General features: G+C 59.0%; 6 protein-coding genes across 6 annotated transcripts; 3 read left to right on the plus strand and 3 right to left on the minus strand.

The window, feature by feature from the left end:
- Positions 1–933: 933 nt before the first annotated feature.
- On the plus strand, positions 934–3,464 carry BO95DRAFT_471476 (beta-glucosidase; the record flags this gene model as incomplete). The annotated part of the gene is made up of 2 exons (XM_025589593.1): positions 934–1,069; positions 1,142–3,464. The coding sequence occupies 2 exons, from the start codon at positions 934–936 to the stop codon at positions 3,439–3,441; spliced, it is 2,436 nt and encodes an 811-aa protein (XP_025445447.1). The 3' UTR covers positions 3,442–3,464.
- Positions 3,465–3,732: 268 nt separating this feature from the next.
- BO95DRAFT_440008 (NAD(P)/FAD-dependent oxidoreductase) lies at positions 3,733–5,338 on the minus strand. Its single transcript, XM_025585855.1, has one exon. It carries the CDS (start codon positions 5,226–5,228, stop codon positions 3,831–3,833), a length of 1,398 nt encoding a protein of 465 aa, XP_025445448.1. The 5' UTR covers positions 5,229–5,338; the 3' UTR covers positions 3,733–3,830.
- A 203-nt stretch (positions 5,339–5,541) lies between these two features.
- On the minus strand, positions 5,542–6,838 carry hmgX. Its single transcript, XM_025585856.1, has one exon. The coding sequence runs from the start codon at positions 6,485–6,487 to the stop codon at positions 5,675–5,677; it is 813 nt and encodes a 270-aa protein (XP_025445449.1). The 5' UTR covers positions 6,488–6,838; the 3' UTR covers positions 5,542–5,674.
- A 126-nt stretch (positions 6,839–6,964) lies between these two features.
- Positions 6,965–8,639, plus strand: BO95DRAFT_512049 (4-hydroxyphenylpyruvate dioxygenase family protein). The gene is made up of 4 exons (XM_025591492.1): positions 6,965–7,768; positions 7,848–7,907; positions 7,966–8,323; positions 8,385–8,639. Exons 1-4 carry the CDS (start codon positions 7,107–7,109, stop codon positions 8,517–8,519), a joined length of 1,215 nt encoding a protein of 404 aa, XP_025445450.1. The 5' UTR covers positions 6,965–7,106; the 3' UTR covers positions 8,520–8,639.
- A 650-nt stretch (positions 8,640–9,289) lies between these two features.
- On the plus strand, positions 9,290–11,276 carry BO95DRAFT_429140 (alpha/beta hydrolase; the record flags this gene model as incomplete). Its single annotated transcript, XM_025584879.1, has 4 exons — positions 9,290–9,477; positions 9,705–9,983; positions 10,024–10,929; positions 11,021–11,276. The coding sequence occupies 4 exons, from the start codon at positions 9,290–9,292 to the stop codon at positions 11,274–11,276; spliced, it is 1,629 nt and encodes a 542-aa protein (XP_025445451.1).
- A 734-nt stretch (positions 11,277–12,010) lies between these two features.
- Positions 12,011–14,346, minus strand: BO95DRAFT_39472 (putative flavin containing polyamine oxidase). Its single transcript, XM_025583701.1, has 7 exons — positions 14,018–14,346; positions 13,931–13,961; positions 13,731–13,868; positions 13,636–13,663; positions 13,557–13,576; positions 13,259–13,511; positions 12,011–13,104 (listed from the first exon to the last, which is right to left on the minus strand). The coding sequence occupies exons 1-7, from the start codon at positions 14,149–14,151 to the stop codon at positions 12,083–12,085; spliced, it is 1,626 nt and encodes a 541-aa protein (XP_025445452.1). The 5' UTR covers positions 14,152–14,346; the 3' UTR covers positions 12,011–12,082.
- Between the last annotated feature and the right edge of the window lie 376 nt (positions 14,347–14,722).

Here is a 14,722-nt window from a genome sequence, read left to right on the forward strand (position 1 = left end):
AACAGGAGACACACATGGCACGATGTGAGTGATGATAACCTCACACACTGTGCGAGCGAGCCACATCCTCGGGTTCTTGCACCGCAACCCCACAGAATTCTCCCCACGCAACACCAATTGCTGCAGAAAAAGTGCAGGGGAGGGCAAGAATTACCGACAGCCAGCTGGACCCACAATGCCTGCCCCGGCCCCCGAGGGATACGAGCCTGTCACGAAGCGCCAAACCCGCCACCAAGCGACAAAACTCCCCCCAAACCGCGTGACTCGGATGGGTCCCAGCGTCGACCATAGTCTAACCTCCAGAGTTGAATTTCTCTGGATTCTTGCTTGCTTTGCAGAGAGTCATGGATTCGCCGGAGTTTTGCCGAGGGGTGGTGTTGAACGTGGTGGTGGGCAGTGGGCAGCACGGCTCGGCTGGTGCGACGGCGGCATTGGCCGAATTCTTTTCGTTTCCTCGTGGAGTCCCCGCATTTTTCCCCCTCCCCTTCTTGCCCGCCTCCATCCCCGGACTCGGTTTCTCCCCGAACGCCAACCCTAACTTCCAGATGTCACACCCCACGGTCCACTTGAGAGCTCTACCTCTGCCATTATTCTCCTTCCTAGTATCGGAGGGGACGAGTTAGACTTCAGTCACCTGGCCTTTTTCGGGCTATTCCAGTTTTCCATGCCGGATGCCAAGCTCGGCCCACGCAGACGGTGACGGCCTCGTCACGGTCACCAGTCATGTTCGCCCACGATGACGGCAGTTGAACCTCGAGGTGGCCGATTGTTGGGCGGACTGGGTTAGACAGGAGGACTGCGGAGATGGGGTGGATTGAGCAGTTCTCCAGGTTGGATTTATGTCTATATAAACAGCCCCCCGCATCGCCTTCTTGATCCAGCTCCATCACAACCCATCCAGCCTTCATCCGAGTCGTTGCAAGCTCGACCAGAATGAAGCTCACCGTTCCCTTGACGGCAGCAGCACTGCCTCTGGCGGGCGCAGCCGTCATTCAACCCCGTACACTCAACGTAACCGACCTCGAGCACTACTGGTCCTACGGCCGCTCGGAACCCGTCTATCCCACACGTGAGTCGAACACTGCATCACCCACCACCCACCACCCACCACCCCTCGCAGTCCCACGCTAACCCTCCACAGCGGAGGCCCAAGGCCTAGGAGACTGGGAAGATGCCTTCACCAAGGCCAAAGCCCTGGTGGCCCAGATGACCGACGAGGAGAAGAACAACATCACCTACGGCTACTCCTCCACCACCAACGGCTGCTCCGGCAACACGGCCGGCGTCCCCCGTCTGGGATACCCCGGCATCTGCCTGCAGGATGCCGCCAGCGGCGTGCGCGGCACCGACATGGTCAACGGCTACGCGTCCGGGCTGCACGTGGGCGCCTCGTGGAACCGGGAGCTGGCCTACCAGCGGGCGCAGTACATGGGGGCCGAGTTCAAGCGCAAGGGGGTCAACGTGGCGCTGGGCCCCGTGGCCGGGCCCCTGGGCCGCATCGCGCGCGGCGGCCGCAACTGGGAAGGGTTCAGCAACGACCCGTACCTGGCCGGGGCGCTGACGGGGGACACGGTCCGCGGACTGCAGGAGTCGGTGATCGCGTGCGTCAAGCACCTGATCGGCAACGAGCAGGAGACCAACCGCAACAGCCCGCAGATGCTGACGGGCTCGCACAACCAGTCGGTCTCGTCCAACATCGACGACCGGACCATGCACGAGCTGTACCTCTGGCCGTTCCAGGACGCAGTCAAGGCGGGCGCCGGCTCCGTCATGTGCAGCTACAACCGCATCAACAACAGCTACGGCTGCCAGAACAGCAAGACCATGAACGGGCTGCTCAAGGGCGAGCTGGGCTTCCAGGGCTTCGTCGTCTCCGACTGGAGCGCCCAGCACACGGGGCTGGCCAGCGCCGCCGCCGGCCTGGACATGGCCATGCCCTCCTCCGAGTACTGGGACAGCAACCAGCTGGCCACGGCGGTGGCCAACGGCTCCCTCGCCGCGACCCGACTCGACGACATGGCCACGCGCATCGTCGCCGCCTGGTATAAGTACGCCGAGCTGGAGAACCCCGGCCACGGCTTGCCGGTCAGCCTGCTGGAGCCACACCCCCTCGTGGACGCGCGCGACCCCGCCGCCAAGGAGACGATCTTCCAGGGCGCCGTCGAGGGCCACGTGCTGGTCAAGAACACGAAGCAGGCGCTCCCCTTAACCTCGCCGCGCTTCCTCTCGCTCTTCGGCTACGACGCCATCGCCGCGCCGCAGAACACGATGGACGACCTGTCGTGGAGCCTGTGGACGATGGGCTGGACGAACACGCAGACGTACCCCAACGGCAGCGCGGTGGACCCGACGATGCTGAAGTACATCTTCCTGTCGAGCGCGGACCCCACGGCGACGGGGCCGGGGATCGCCTTGAACGGGACGATGTACACCGGGGGCGGGTCCGGGGCGAGCACGCCGTCGTACATCGACGCCCCCTTCGACGCGCTGCAGCGCCAGGCGCGGGCCGACAACACCTTCATGGCGTGGGACTTCACCTCGGCGACGCCGCTGGTCAACCCGGCCAGCGAGGCATGCCTGGTGTTCATCAACGCCGCGGCGGCCGAAGGCTGGGACCGCCCGGCGCTGAGCGACGCCTACTCGGACAACCTCGTCACGCACGTGGCCGCGCAATGCAACAACACGATCGTGGTCATCCACAACGCGGGCATCCGGCCCGTCGACGCCTGGATCGAGCACCCCAACATCACCGCCGTGATGTACGCCCACCTGCCCGGCCAGGACAGCGGCGCCGCGCTGGTCGAGGTCCTGTACGGCAAGCAGTCGCCGTCCGGCCGCCTGCCCTACACCGTTGCGCGCAACGCCACCGATTACGGCGCCCTGCTGGCCCCGACCCTGCCGTCCGCCGCCAAGGACAAGGCCGAGATCTACTACCCGCAGGACACCTTCAGCGAGGGCGTGTACATCGACTACAAGCACTTCGAGGCGCGGAACATCACCCCGCGCTTCCCCTTCGGATTCGGCCTCACCTACACCGACTTCACGTACAGCAACCTCGTGGTCAATACCACCACCACGGCCGCCACAAGCCCCACCCCGCCGGATCTGGATGGCGTCGTCGCCGAGGGCGGCCTCCCCTCCCTCTGGGACGTGTTGGTCACCGTCTCGTGTACGCTGGAGAATACCGGCGCTGTGGCGGCCAAGGAGGTCGCGCAGCTGTATGTGGGCATCCCCGGTGGGCCGGCCAAGGTGCTGCGCGGGTTCGTCAAGGAGCTGGTGGAGCCCGGCCAGAAGAAGGAGGTCAGCTTTGCGTTGACGAGGCGGGATTTGAGTACCTGGGATGTCGGGGTGCAGAGTTGGGTGTTGCAGCAGGGCGAGTATGGGTTGTTTGTCGGGAAGAGTGTGGCTGATGTGTTGTTGACGGGATCGGTGGTGTTTTAGGTTGGAGATGGGTCTTGAGGGAGGATGGCTTATGAGTGTATGTATTTGTATGGATATAATGAATGAGATAGGTTATTGCTTTAAGTTTCCTTTTTCTTCTGGGGTTTTGATTGGGCAGAGGGGGGATATAATCCAAGGGGCAAGGGGGGTTGGGTGTAGATGCAGCGGGTGAGGAGGAGATATGTTGTAGTGGGGATATTATGGTGGTGGTGGTGGTGATGGTGATGATGATGGAAATGAAGAGGATCTACAACATATAGATTTCCTGACCACTTGCTCTCAATGTACGTGTTTTTAAGTATAACTGCAACAACACACAGCTGAACTAAGAATGTACATTACATTTTCTCACTGCCTAGTATCACACTTCTATACAGTACCACAAACATCTACCGCAACCATCCCTTAGGACCGCCCCACGTACCGTTCACCAAGTTGTTGTAATACACCCAGGGGAAGAAGTTCTTCTTCAGCTGCCAGAACGCCTTGCGGGGCACGGCCTGGTCAATGCCGAACCAGCCCCCGAATGTCTCCTTGGGCACGCCCGCGTACTTGAACTCGGCCAGCAGCACCTTGCCGTACTCGGTCGTCAGCGGACACGAGGTGTACCCGTCGTACTCCGCGTCGGGCGCCTTGCCCTCGGCCGCGCGCAGCAGGTTGCGCACCAGCACGGGCGCCTCAGCCGTGATGGCCGCCGTGGTCTTGGAAGTGGGCAGACTGGAGGCGTCGCCGATCGACCAGACGTTCTTGAACTTCTTGTGCTGGGTGGTGGCATTGTCCACATCCACGAAGCCCGCCGCGTCGGCCAGGGGCGAGTTCTTCACGAACGCGTGGGGTCCCATCTTGGGGACGACGTGCAGCAGGTCGAACTGGCGCTGCACCTGGGCGCCCGACCCGTCGCCCTTGGCGAAGGTGGCCGTGTTGCCCTCGACGGCCACCAGATCGTGCTGGAACAGCCCCTCGACGCCGCGCTCCTGGCGCAGCGCCTCCAGCGCGGCACTGTACTTGGGCACGCCGAACATACCGGGCAGCCCCGTGGCGAAGCTGATCTGGATGGCCGACTGGGCCGGGTTGGCGGGGTCGTAGAGTCCGGCCTGCTTCCAGTGGTCGAGGGCCAGCCACATGATCTTCTGCGGGGCGCCGGCGCACTTGAGCACGCCCGCGGGCTGGGTGAACAGCGCCTTGCCGCCCTTCAGCTTGTTCAGGGTGCGGTACACCTTGTCGACGTGCTCATACCCGTAGATCGACGAGACGAGGCTGTTGGGGTCGGCCAGCGCCTCCGGAAGGCCCTTGATGCTGTCGAAGTTGACGTGGATGCCCGGCACGACGATCAGCTGCTCGTACCCGAGCCGGTCGCCGTTGGCCAGCGTCACCGTGTTCTGGTCGGGCGTGAAGCTGTCGACCGCCTGCCCGTACAGCTTGAGCTTCGCGTCCACCAGCCCCGGCAGCGGCCGCCGCAGCTCCTCCTTGGTCTTCACACCACCGCCCACCAGGGTCCAGCCCGCTTGGTAGTGGTGCCATTCGGCGGGGTCGATGATGGCAATATCGTCTTGGGTGTATTGGCCGGTGTGCAGGAGCTGGTGGCTCACGTTCAGGCCGGCGGTGCCGCCGCCGATGACAACGATCTTGTGGTTGCGCGTGGAGGAGGGAGTGACGGGGTTGGCGGCGGAGGGGGAGGGGGACGAGGAGGACGAGGGGGAAGCGGCGGTGGCGAAGGTGCGGAGGGAGGCGATGGTGGGCTGAGAGTTGGCTGCGCGGGCGGCGCGGGTGACGCTGCTGCGGAACATTGTGGTGAGGATGTCACCGACGGTGATTGTGAGCAAGGGAGGGAGAGAGAATGGAGCGGAGGATGGAGGAAGAGGATGAAGATCAAAAAGAAGATATTCAGTGAAATTGTATGGTACCTGAAAGTCAACTGTAAGCATTAAATCCCCAAGAGCCAATTGCCGGTCTCGGCGATCACGTCATCTCGGGATTCCCCTGTTTGGTCTGTTTGGCTGGTTTGTCTGGCACTATCCCCGATCCGGACAGCCCCCAGCCTATCCGGATTGTTCGATTTGGTCGGCGTCTTCTTCAACAAATTCGCTCAATCGGCGTCTCACTCTACATATACTCGAATTCAAGGACAGCAATAGCATGATAAGCTGAAGAATGAGATCACATTGGTTCTATTTACAATAATGCATGAAGTATAGACCCCGAGATTCAGCCTCAATGCAATATGGCCTGATCCTCACCAATCCATCACCGACCCCGCCGCAACCTCCTTCCGCAACGCCTCCTTCACAATCGCTCCACACATCTTCGCATACGGATTCGTCTGCACCGCCAGCTGCTGCGCGACCTTGCTCCCGAACCGACCCCCCAGGAAGAAATCCCCGCTCGCCATCTCCTCCAGCTGCTGTGCCCCCAGCCCGTCCAACCGCTCCGGACCGCCTTCTCCGTGGGAGTGTCGGAATCTCGCGGCTTTCAACAGGAGGTACCCCCGATGTGTGTATGCGTCTGCCAGGATGCGTGCTTGGCCCGGGGAGACGGGATCGACGGGGGCGCGTGGGCTGGCAAGCTGGATGGCCTGGGTGAGGTCGGCGAGGAGGGCGGAGGCGAGGGCTCGGTTGACGGGTGCGAAGAGCTTGGTGTCTGTGTCTGTGTCTGTGTCTGTCTCTGGATCTTGGATGCTCGAGGAGGGCGGCGAGGAGGAGGATGGGATAAGGGTGAGGTCGATCAGGAGACGGCGGGCTTGGGCCCGGTTCATGTAGGCGGAGGGATAGGTGGGTGCGTCGGTGATGAGGAGGTCCAGGTTGGTGATGGCTTTCTGGACGGTGGAGAGCGAGGGCTCTGGTTGTTGGAGCGAGCGGATGATCTCCAGCTCGGCTGACTTGAGGGATTCATGCTTCTCTGGCGAGATGTTGAGGTGGGCTGGTAATGTGGGAAGGGTCGCGTCGATGGCGAGAGCGGAGGAGGGAGAGGACTCTGCATCAAAGAGGGCTTGCAGGACGGCTGAGTCGTTGGATGTGAGGGATGGTTTGCAGGGGTCGATTGTGGTCATTGTGAGCGTGTGTGTCTGCGTAGTCTTGAGTTGTGGAGAGCAACTTAGGTATGAGGTTGTGTGCCGGTAGGTGAAGGTGGAGGTGACTTCTGGTGAAGGATGCTTTTTCTATGATAGCACTCTTTCTCTCTTTCAAGGAGAACGAGCAGATAGCCCGGAGTATATCTGGGCTATCTGGGCTATCTGGGCCATCTGAGCAGAGTCAAATCCGCGTCAGAAAAGCGCGTCTAACCGTCCGAGACATTCATTCCGGATGTTTGCTGAAACACCCGCCGCCAGCCGGAGTTGTCCGCCCGCAGCCGAAGCCCTTCCCTGCCTATCCGGGAAATAGACTGGATTCTTACTCTGTACCATCAAGCCCTCGGGCCTCGTTATCATCAGAGTATCCGCGTGCAGCAAGAGTGAAGATGGCGATATCCGTCATTAGATAGTGTTATAAGCCCACCTTTGTCCATCCGTAGAACTCCAACAGCAAGCCTCGGGGTTCCTTTCTTACCACAACCAAGCAATATCACTTCCCCAACCACCTCTATCTATTTCCTATCAACCTACCTACCTATCTATCTACCTGAGCAACCACTTCTAGACATCCATCACAGAGATAAGCATATCCAACGCCATGGCCCCAATCGCCACCTCCCCTCCTACCTCCCCCTCCCTACCCACAAGCACCTCTAGCCTCGCCAGCTACAAAGGCTACGACCATGTGCACTGGTACGTCGGCAACGCCAAACAAGCCGCCTCCTTCTACATCACCCGCATGGGCTTTGAGCGGATTGCCTACCGCGGCCTCGAGACCAACAGCCGCGCCATCTGCTCGCATGTCGTGCGCAACGGCGACATCACCTTCATCCTGACCTCCCCCCTGCGCTCCCTCGACCAACTCGCCCGCTTCGACCCCGAAGAACAAGACCTCCTCCGCGAGATCCACGCCCACCTCGAGCAGCACGGTGACGCCGTCAAGGATGTAGCCTTCGAGGTGGACTCGGTCGATGCCGTCTACAACGCCGCGGTGGCCAACGGCGCCAAAGCCGTCTCGGGCCCGCGGCCCCTCGAGGACGCTGACGGTCGGGTGCGCGTGGCCACCATCCAGACGTACGGACAGACGACACACACCCTGATCGAGCGGGGCGAGTACCACGGCGTCTTCCTGCCGGGGTACCGCGTGGAGAAGGGCGATGCCGACCCGATCACCGCTCTGCTGCCGGGGGTGCATCTGCGACGGATCGATCACTGCGTGGGAAACCAGGATTGGGACGAGATGGACAAGATCTGCCAATAGTATGTCTCCTTTTCAAGCCATCATGATCATGAAACAGGAAACCTGTCCAATGATACACCGAGACTGACACCGATCTAGCTACGAAAACGCCCTCGGCTTCCACCGCTTCTGGTCCGTCGACGACAAAGACATCTGCACGTGCGTGCATCCCCCTCCCCAGCCTATGACCCAACCTGCTAACCTCCCTCAAACACAGCGAGTTCTCCGCCCTCAAAAGCATCGTCATGGCCTCGCCCAACGAAGTCGTCAAGATGCCCATCAACGAGCCGGCCAAGGGCAAGAAGCAGTCGCAGATCGAGGAGTACGTGGACTTCTACAACGGGGCGGGGGTGCAGCACATCGCGCTGCTGACGGACGACATCCTCGCGGCCATCACCAACCTCAAGGCGCGCGGGGTCGAGTTCATCAAGGTGCCCGACACCTACTACGAGGACATCAAGATCCGGCTGAAGAAGGCGGGCCTGGTGCTGCACGAGGACTTTGACGAGATCCGCAAGCTGGACATCTTGATTGATTTCGATGAGGGGGGGTATTTGTTGCAGTTGTTTACGAAGGTAGGCTTTCCTATCCACCCTGGGATGATTACGAGGGGTGTGGGTGACTGACGTGCAACAGCATCTCATGGACCGTCCGACGGTGTTCATCGAGATCATCCAGCGGCACAATTTCTCCGGGTTCGGGGCCGGGAACTTCAAGTCGCTGTTCGAGGCGATTGAGCGGGAGCAGGCTCTGCGGGGCAATTTGGTTTGATTTTGGGGAGAGGGTTGAGTTGAAAGCGTTCTCACGGTTAGCGGATGCATGGCTCTTGTATTATTGCTTGCTTGCTTGTACATTTGAATCGCAGTAGTATGCATCGTTCCTTGCATGACGATTAATGGAATTCTGGCTTAACTGGCTACTCTACACCTGACGTGTCGAAGATCTCTATTCTGGGAGTACTTTGCCTACTAGACGGATACCACAGTGGCTGCTTGCTGTGGATGTGTTCTGCACACCTAGTCTGAGCGTTAGTCTCTGGTTTGCCATTCAACCGACCCCATGACCTGCCCCTAGAATCTAATTTCGGCACTGAGTTTCGGTCAGCAGGTTTGAGCGTCAGTGCTTCTGCGATAACCTCGGGAAGTCAAATGGGTGAGATGGTTACACTCGGATATTTCGGCCTCAGGAACGAAGTCGCCGTTCTGACGTCAAGAACCCTATCTTCGGATGATCGATTCAGCCGCATATCCGCTGTCGTTGATACTTATATGGGCTTGGGTTCGATGAGAGGAGACAGAGTAGAATGTATATGGATCTAGGACTTTATGCTCAATCACAATTCCATTAGCACGGTTCTGGTGCTTTTTCCTTGGCTATAAGTAGGTAGAGATGGTGGAACAGTGATAGCTGATTATTGGAAGGCGCACACAGTTCTGTACATCTCAAAAGTAGACAGCAACCGTTGCTCATCAGACTAAGAAAGCGCAAAGTGACACAGGAGCTGAGGACTTACTCCCTAGACACAAGTAGCAACGTGTAATATGTTTGGTACTATGAATGTGGAAACAGAAATTAATGGTCCTCTTGGAGCTGCACTCACCCCGCTATCAACAGTAGGGTTGCTGGCCAGTATGCTCATCAATCCACAAGCTTCTTTATCAGCCAGATTCCGACTAACATTCGGCGGTCTTTATGGCATGGCAGCCCATGAGTCTCATAGGTCGTTCCAGTAAACAGGCCGGACAAAGACCGGTGTCGAATCACACACAAAGGGCAGTCGCGTACCACACACAAAGATCCATACTTACCACAACACTTAGGTCTAGCAGACACCTGCCACCTATCTCAGTGTTCAGCGGTGGAAAGTAGCATCTACACAACTCCATGTTTCAGGTGACTGCCAGCTACCACGATATCTCTTCAGAGTTGATACTGTCCACTCAACCACTCATCTAGCCTCTTCTCATCATTCATATTCCAGAAGATTTATCACTCTGCGAGCAAGATGCTAGACATCAAAGACGACGACCTCGCTGATAAACGCGTCGAAATGAAAACACCCATTCCACCTTCAAATGATGAAGCCCCAGCAGCCAGCATTTCCACCCCCAAACCACCCTCCATCCTACAGCCGCCGCAATCCCCACCCAGCAAACTCCATCTCCTGGACATCCAACAACAACAGAACCTCGCCCGCGAGGCCGTATCCCAAGCAGCGATGGAGCGCGAGAGCAAGTCCTTCATTCCCCCCACCCCCACCCGGCAACCCATCCAGCCCAAAATCTAACACCATCACAACCACCACAGACCTCCACAGCAAAGTCACAATCCAAACGCACCACATCCACCGCCCCATCCAGCTGTCCTCCCAATCCACCACCACCAGCCCGCACAGCCACCCAACGGCCCTCCCCCTAACCGCCCGGGTCTACGCCCCCAAACCCCAAGGCTACACCCCGCTCCACCTGCCCGTCTACCTCTACTTCCACGGCGGGGGCTTCTTCACCGGCACGCTGGACAGCGAAGACGCGACCTGTGCGCGGCTCGTGGCATCCCTCTACGCCAAGTGCCGCCCCATCATCGTAGTCAGCGCGGACTACCGCAAGACGACGCATGTGAGTTTCCCGGACCCCTTCGAGGACGCGTGGGAGGTGTTCAGCTGGCTGGAGCGGCGCATCGCATGGCTGAACGGGGACCCCACGCGGGTGGTTGTGGGCGGGGAGGACGCCGGGGCGGCGCTGGCGGCGTGGGTGGCCTGGTTTGCGCGCAGCAATGTCGCCGGCCGGCGGGAGGTGGAGACCAGGTCCGAGAGGGTGATCAAGGTGCAGGGGCTGGTGGTCTGTAACCCCTGGATGCCGCTTTTGGACCGGTGGGAGGAGGTCGGGGAGGCGTTTGGGGTGGGGAGTAGGGTTATGGAGCGGGATCCCGGGGAGGGGGGCGGGAAGGGGAAGGGGAAGGAACGGGCAAGAGAAACTGAAGTAACGGAGGTGGGGAGGGGGAATGCAGCTGGATATGATTTCTATCACGCGTTGCTGAATGTCTACCGTGTTGAGCCGGGTCACCATGGGATGGGCATGTGGACGGCGCTTGAGGCGATGCCGGACACGTATCTGTTGACCTTTGCGGAGAGTCTGTTGCGGCGGAGGCAGTTGTTGTTCGCGACGCTGTTGATGCGCGAGGGGTGAGTTTCCTTCCTTCATTCTACGAGTCAGCCTTGTTTAGATGGCGATGGGTGGATTGGTCCATGCTGACAGTCCCTGTCCCATTCTTAGGGTTAATGTGGAAATGAAAGTCCTGCCTGGCTCGCCGCACGAGACCCAGGATCTGGAAATCCTCCCGAGCTCCCACCCCTGGGGCTCCGAGTTGGTCGAGGCGCTCGAGTGGTGCTTGCGGTCCTCCCACGGACAGATGCGGCCTCCCAGGTCGGTGTATACCGCCGGTGTGGTAATCGTCTCTCTTCTCCTTGCGGCTCTCTATCTGTATCTGACTGATATAGTGAACACGCATCTCTCCGATATTCGGCCTTAGATAGGTAGGCAGGCGGGTGCGAATCTGATGGATCCCCTTCTGAGGGCAATTCGAAGTCGGCGACGCAGTCTGGAATGCAAGTACTGTCCATTGGTGCAACAAGGGTCTATCTGTAGGCAGACGTCTGGCATTCCGCACCCGGCGGTGGTACACTATTGCTCATAGACACCTACCAAAATAGTACGAACAGGTTGATAATCAGCTGATGCTGGAGTATGGTTGTCAAGCCCAAATATAAACGGTATGAAAAAGAATCTTGAAAGATAGCAGTTCTGACTCAGAATATGTCACCACTTCTCGAGAAAGAACCAGTGTCTTTAGCAGATGCTCTTTATGAGAGTACTGCATAGCCTTCGGGCCGGCTATATCGGTGATTCCAGTGTCGAACAAATGAGATCAAATATTGTATGAAAGGTCGCAGCATGAATCAAGGCAGTCACTGTATGTCATGCTTCAATCACTGTGATCCTTTAGATGTCTTTTATATTCCAGAGCCCGAATCCCATCCCTAACTCAAGTTCACTCCCATACGCGACCCGCAAGAACAACCGACCCGCATCTCCCTGTGCACCGTCTCTATTCACATGGATGCATCTCTGCCCCCTCACACATCGGACTACTCACGAGTGTATCCGCCACAGCATTTCCCTCAACCCCAACTAAGTACTTCCGAGGCTACTACCTCACGAGGTAGTAGGTAATATTCCTGCCCCACCATCTACAGCCCCAAGCGACCGGGTCTCACGCTTCACGCTTCACGCTTTATGCATTGCCGAATCCTATCGCTACCAAGGGGGGTGTTACCCCTACCAGTCCGTACTACTCACCGGCCACCCATTGACCATACTATACGCCTCCAGCGGGGTCGTCCCATTCAACGGCTCGTAATGCATCCGCTCCCCACAGTTCTCCCGACCCTCATGCCCACTTCCCCGCAACTCCATACACCGTCCCTGCAGCAACGCCGCCACATGCGCGCCCGCCTCCCGCCCCTCGAACCACGCGCCATGCAAGAACCCAAAGTACGGGGCGCTGGTCGCCTCGCCCGCGAACCACAGGCGGCCCGCATTGGCCCGCAAGTTCTGGTGCATCTCGAGGGTCGTCCCCGCCGGCCAGTTGGAGTAGCTCCCGTAAGCCCAGGGCTCCTGCGACCAGCGCGGGTAGGAGACGTCCGTCGGGTGCGGGATGGGGGTGGTGGGGAACATCTCGCGGAGCACCTCCAAGATCTCGGCGGTGGTTTGGGCGGTGGATTGGCGCTCGACGCGGTAGGCTTGTTCGTCGACGACGGTGACGACCAAGATATGAGAGTCCGGGAGGAAGGTGGGCGAGGAGAGGGATTGGAAGATCGGGTAGTAGCCCCGCGTGGTCGGGGAGGCGTACAGGAAGAACTGGGTGTCCGTGGGCCAGAAGGTATGGGGGAATTGCAGGAAGATCTTGGTGTAGGTGCCCATGTTGAATTTCTCGATCGCGGTCTGCTTCCACCGCGGCAGCGGCGGGCGGAAGCTCACGGCGTGGTTTTGCAGGACCCCCAGCGAGAAGGTGCAGATCGCGTAGGCGGCTTCGATGCAGGCGCCGTCGGCGGTGTGGATGGTGACGCCTATGGGGGAGTGGTCGATGGTGGTGACGTGGGTGTTGAGTCGGAGACGCGGGCTGGGTTTGTTGCGGCGGTGGCGGAATATCGCGGCGGCTTCCTGCTCGATGATGGTGCTGTAGCCGCGCCGGTCCAGGACGAAGTGGTTCGCCTTGCCAAACTGGTTGAAGGTCAGGTTCTCGCCGGCCATCCCGAATACGAAGGAGCTCGTCTCCGGGGGGGAGGCATCCTCCCAATCTAGATGTCGCACACAGCACACATGTTAGTCCACAGCCGGGCTCCCTTGGGTTTGGGGGTCACTGGAAGGGAAGCAAAGGGGGGGAGTATGCCCTGTCTGCCTCGGTGGGGGCTCTTCCTATGACGGATTGGCGAAGTTTCCAGCGGATCATACCCCAGTTCCACCATTCAACTGCCTGGGCGGCCATGTCGTTCTTGCGAGGGCGCCACCCTGCCAGGGCAAGCCCCGTGCGGGCGGTTTGGTCTTGCAGGTTCTCCATCAGGATCCGGCCGGCGTCGCGCGCGGCAATTTCGTAGACTCGAGCATATTCGTCGAGGAGATATTGATAGTCGGCTTCGCCGGTCTCGTTGTACGTTCGGAGCGAGCTGTAGTTGGAGTAGGTGTTGCGCAGATGGTGTTTTTTAGCCTGTCGGTTAGCGTGGTTCAGTGTATACAGAGTCACGACACATACTAAAGCCCAGACAGGATTTACTGTCGCAATGGTCAGTCTGTTGTTGAAGTCTAGTAGAAGGGAGGTACTGGCGACGTACCAGTATCAGCCGAACCCAATCCTTGTAGCTAATATGGTGGGGCGCAGTCAGTTTTAAAGCTCAGCCTTAAACTGTGTCGAATACGGGGAAAATACCCAGTTGGCCCCGAACTCCACCACGTACGGGTTCCCGTCCTTATCCTTCCCAAAGTCCGTATGCCACACCCGACCTCCCAGAGTCTCGCGCGATTCCACCAGAACAAAGTCGGCGACGGATGCATTGGTCAAGGCTTGCTGCTCGGGTTAGTTGGTTGAGCACGGCGGGGCGGGGGGGGGGCTACTCAACACCCACATACCGCTGCAGCCACCCCGGCCATCCCACCTCCCCTGAGCCAGTTAGTGTTGACGAACAATCTTCCAAACTCTAATGCCAATCGGCTTACAGGATGGCCACGGTCGTTTGCGTGCAGGTGTCGCCCGTCAGAGGGGTTTGCGCGACATAGGCACTTCCGGGCTGAGCCCCTATTGTCGCGAGCAAGAACGTGAGGGAGTTCAATAGATTCGAATGTGAATGCATTTCCACGCCTACAGTCTAACGACACTGCTTTTCTGCGGGTGTCGAGAACGGCGAAACAGAGGGCCTAGAAGACCTTCCACGCGGGGACTTTCGGAGGTGTGCCAGGCTATATAGACTTAGACTCCGAACACAAGGCCGACAAGAGACATCACACCCGGCTTATCAGCATGCATGCATGCTGGCACCATCCGAGTGACGGTCCTTTTCTGCAGTCAGACATAAAAGCCAGGCAGACAAAGAGGGAAGATGGACAAGCCGCAGGGCGGACGGCGATCAAATAAACCCGGGCGATCCTGCTTGGCATCCGGGAATTGCATCACCAGGGCTGCACAGGTGACTGTTCCGGGCCCTTGGCAGTCAATTGGCTCCAGCAAAACATTGGGTCGATCGCATGTTACATGCTAGAACCGCCAAACTTAGGGGCATGTGCCGTTCCCTGGTGTTTGAAACGAACTGGATGATTTGGATGATTTGGACCGGAGAGGCAAGGGGCCTCGTTGATTGGCCCGATAAGCTGTGCGTGAAGTACGTACTGAGTATCATGCGTTTGCACCGACCACAGTCAGCCAGA

This window comes from Aspergillus brunneoviolaceus, assembly GCF_003184695.1.
Source record: "Aspergillus brunneoviolaceus CBS 621.78 unplaced genomic scaffold BO95scaffold_12, whole genome shotgun sequence".
NCBI lineage: Eukaryota > Fungi > Ascomycota > Eurotiomycetes > Eurotiales > Aspergillaceae > Aspergillus > Aspergillus brunneoviolaceus.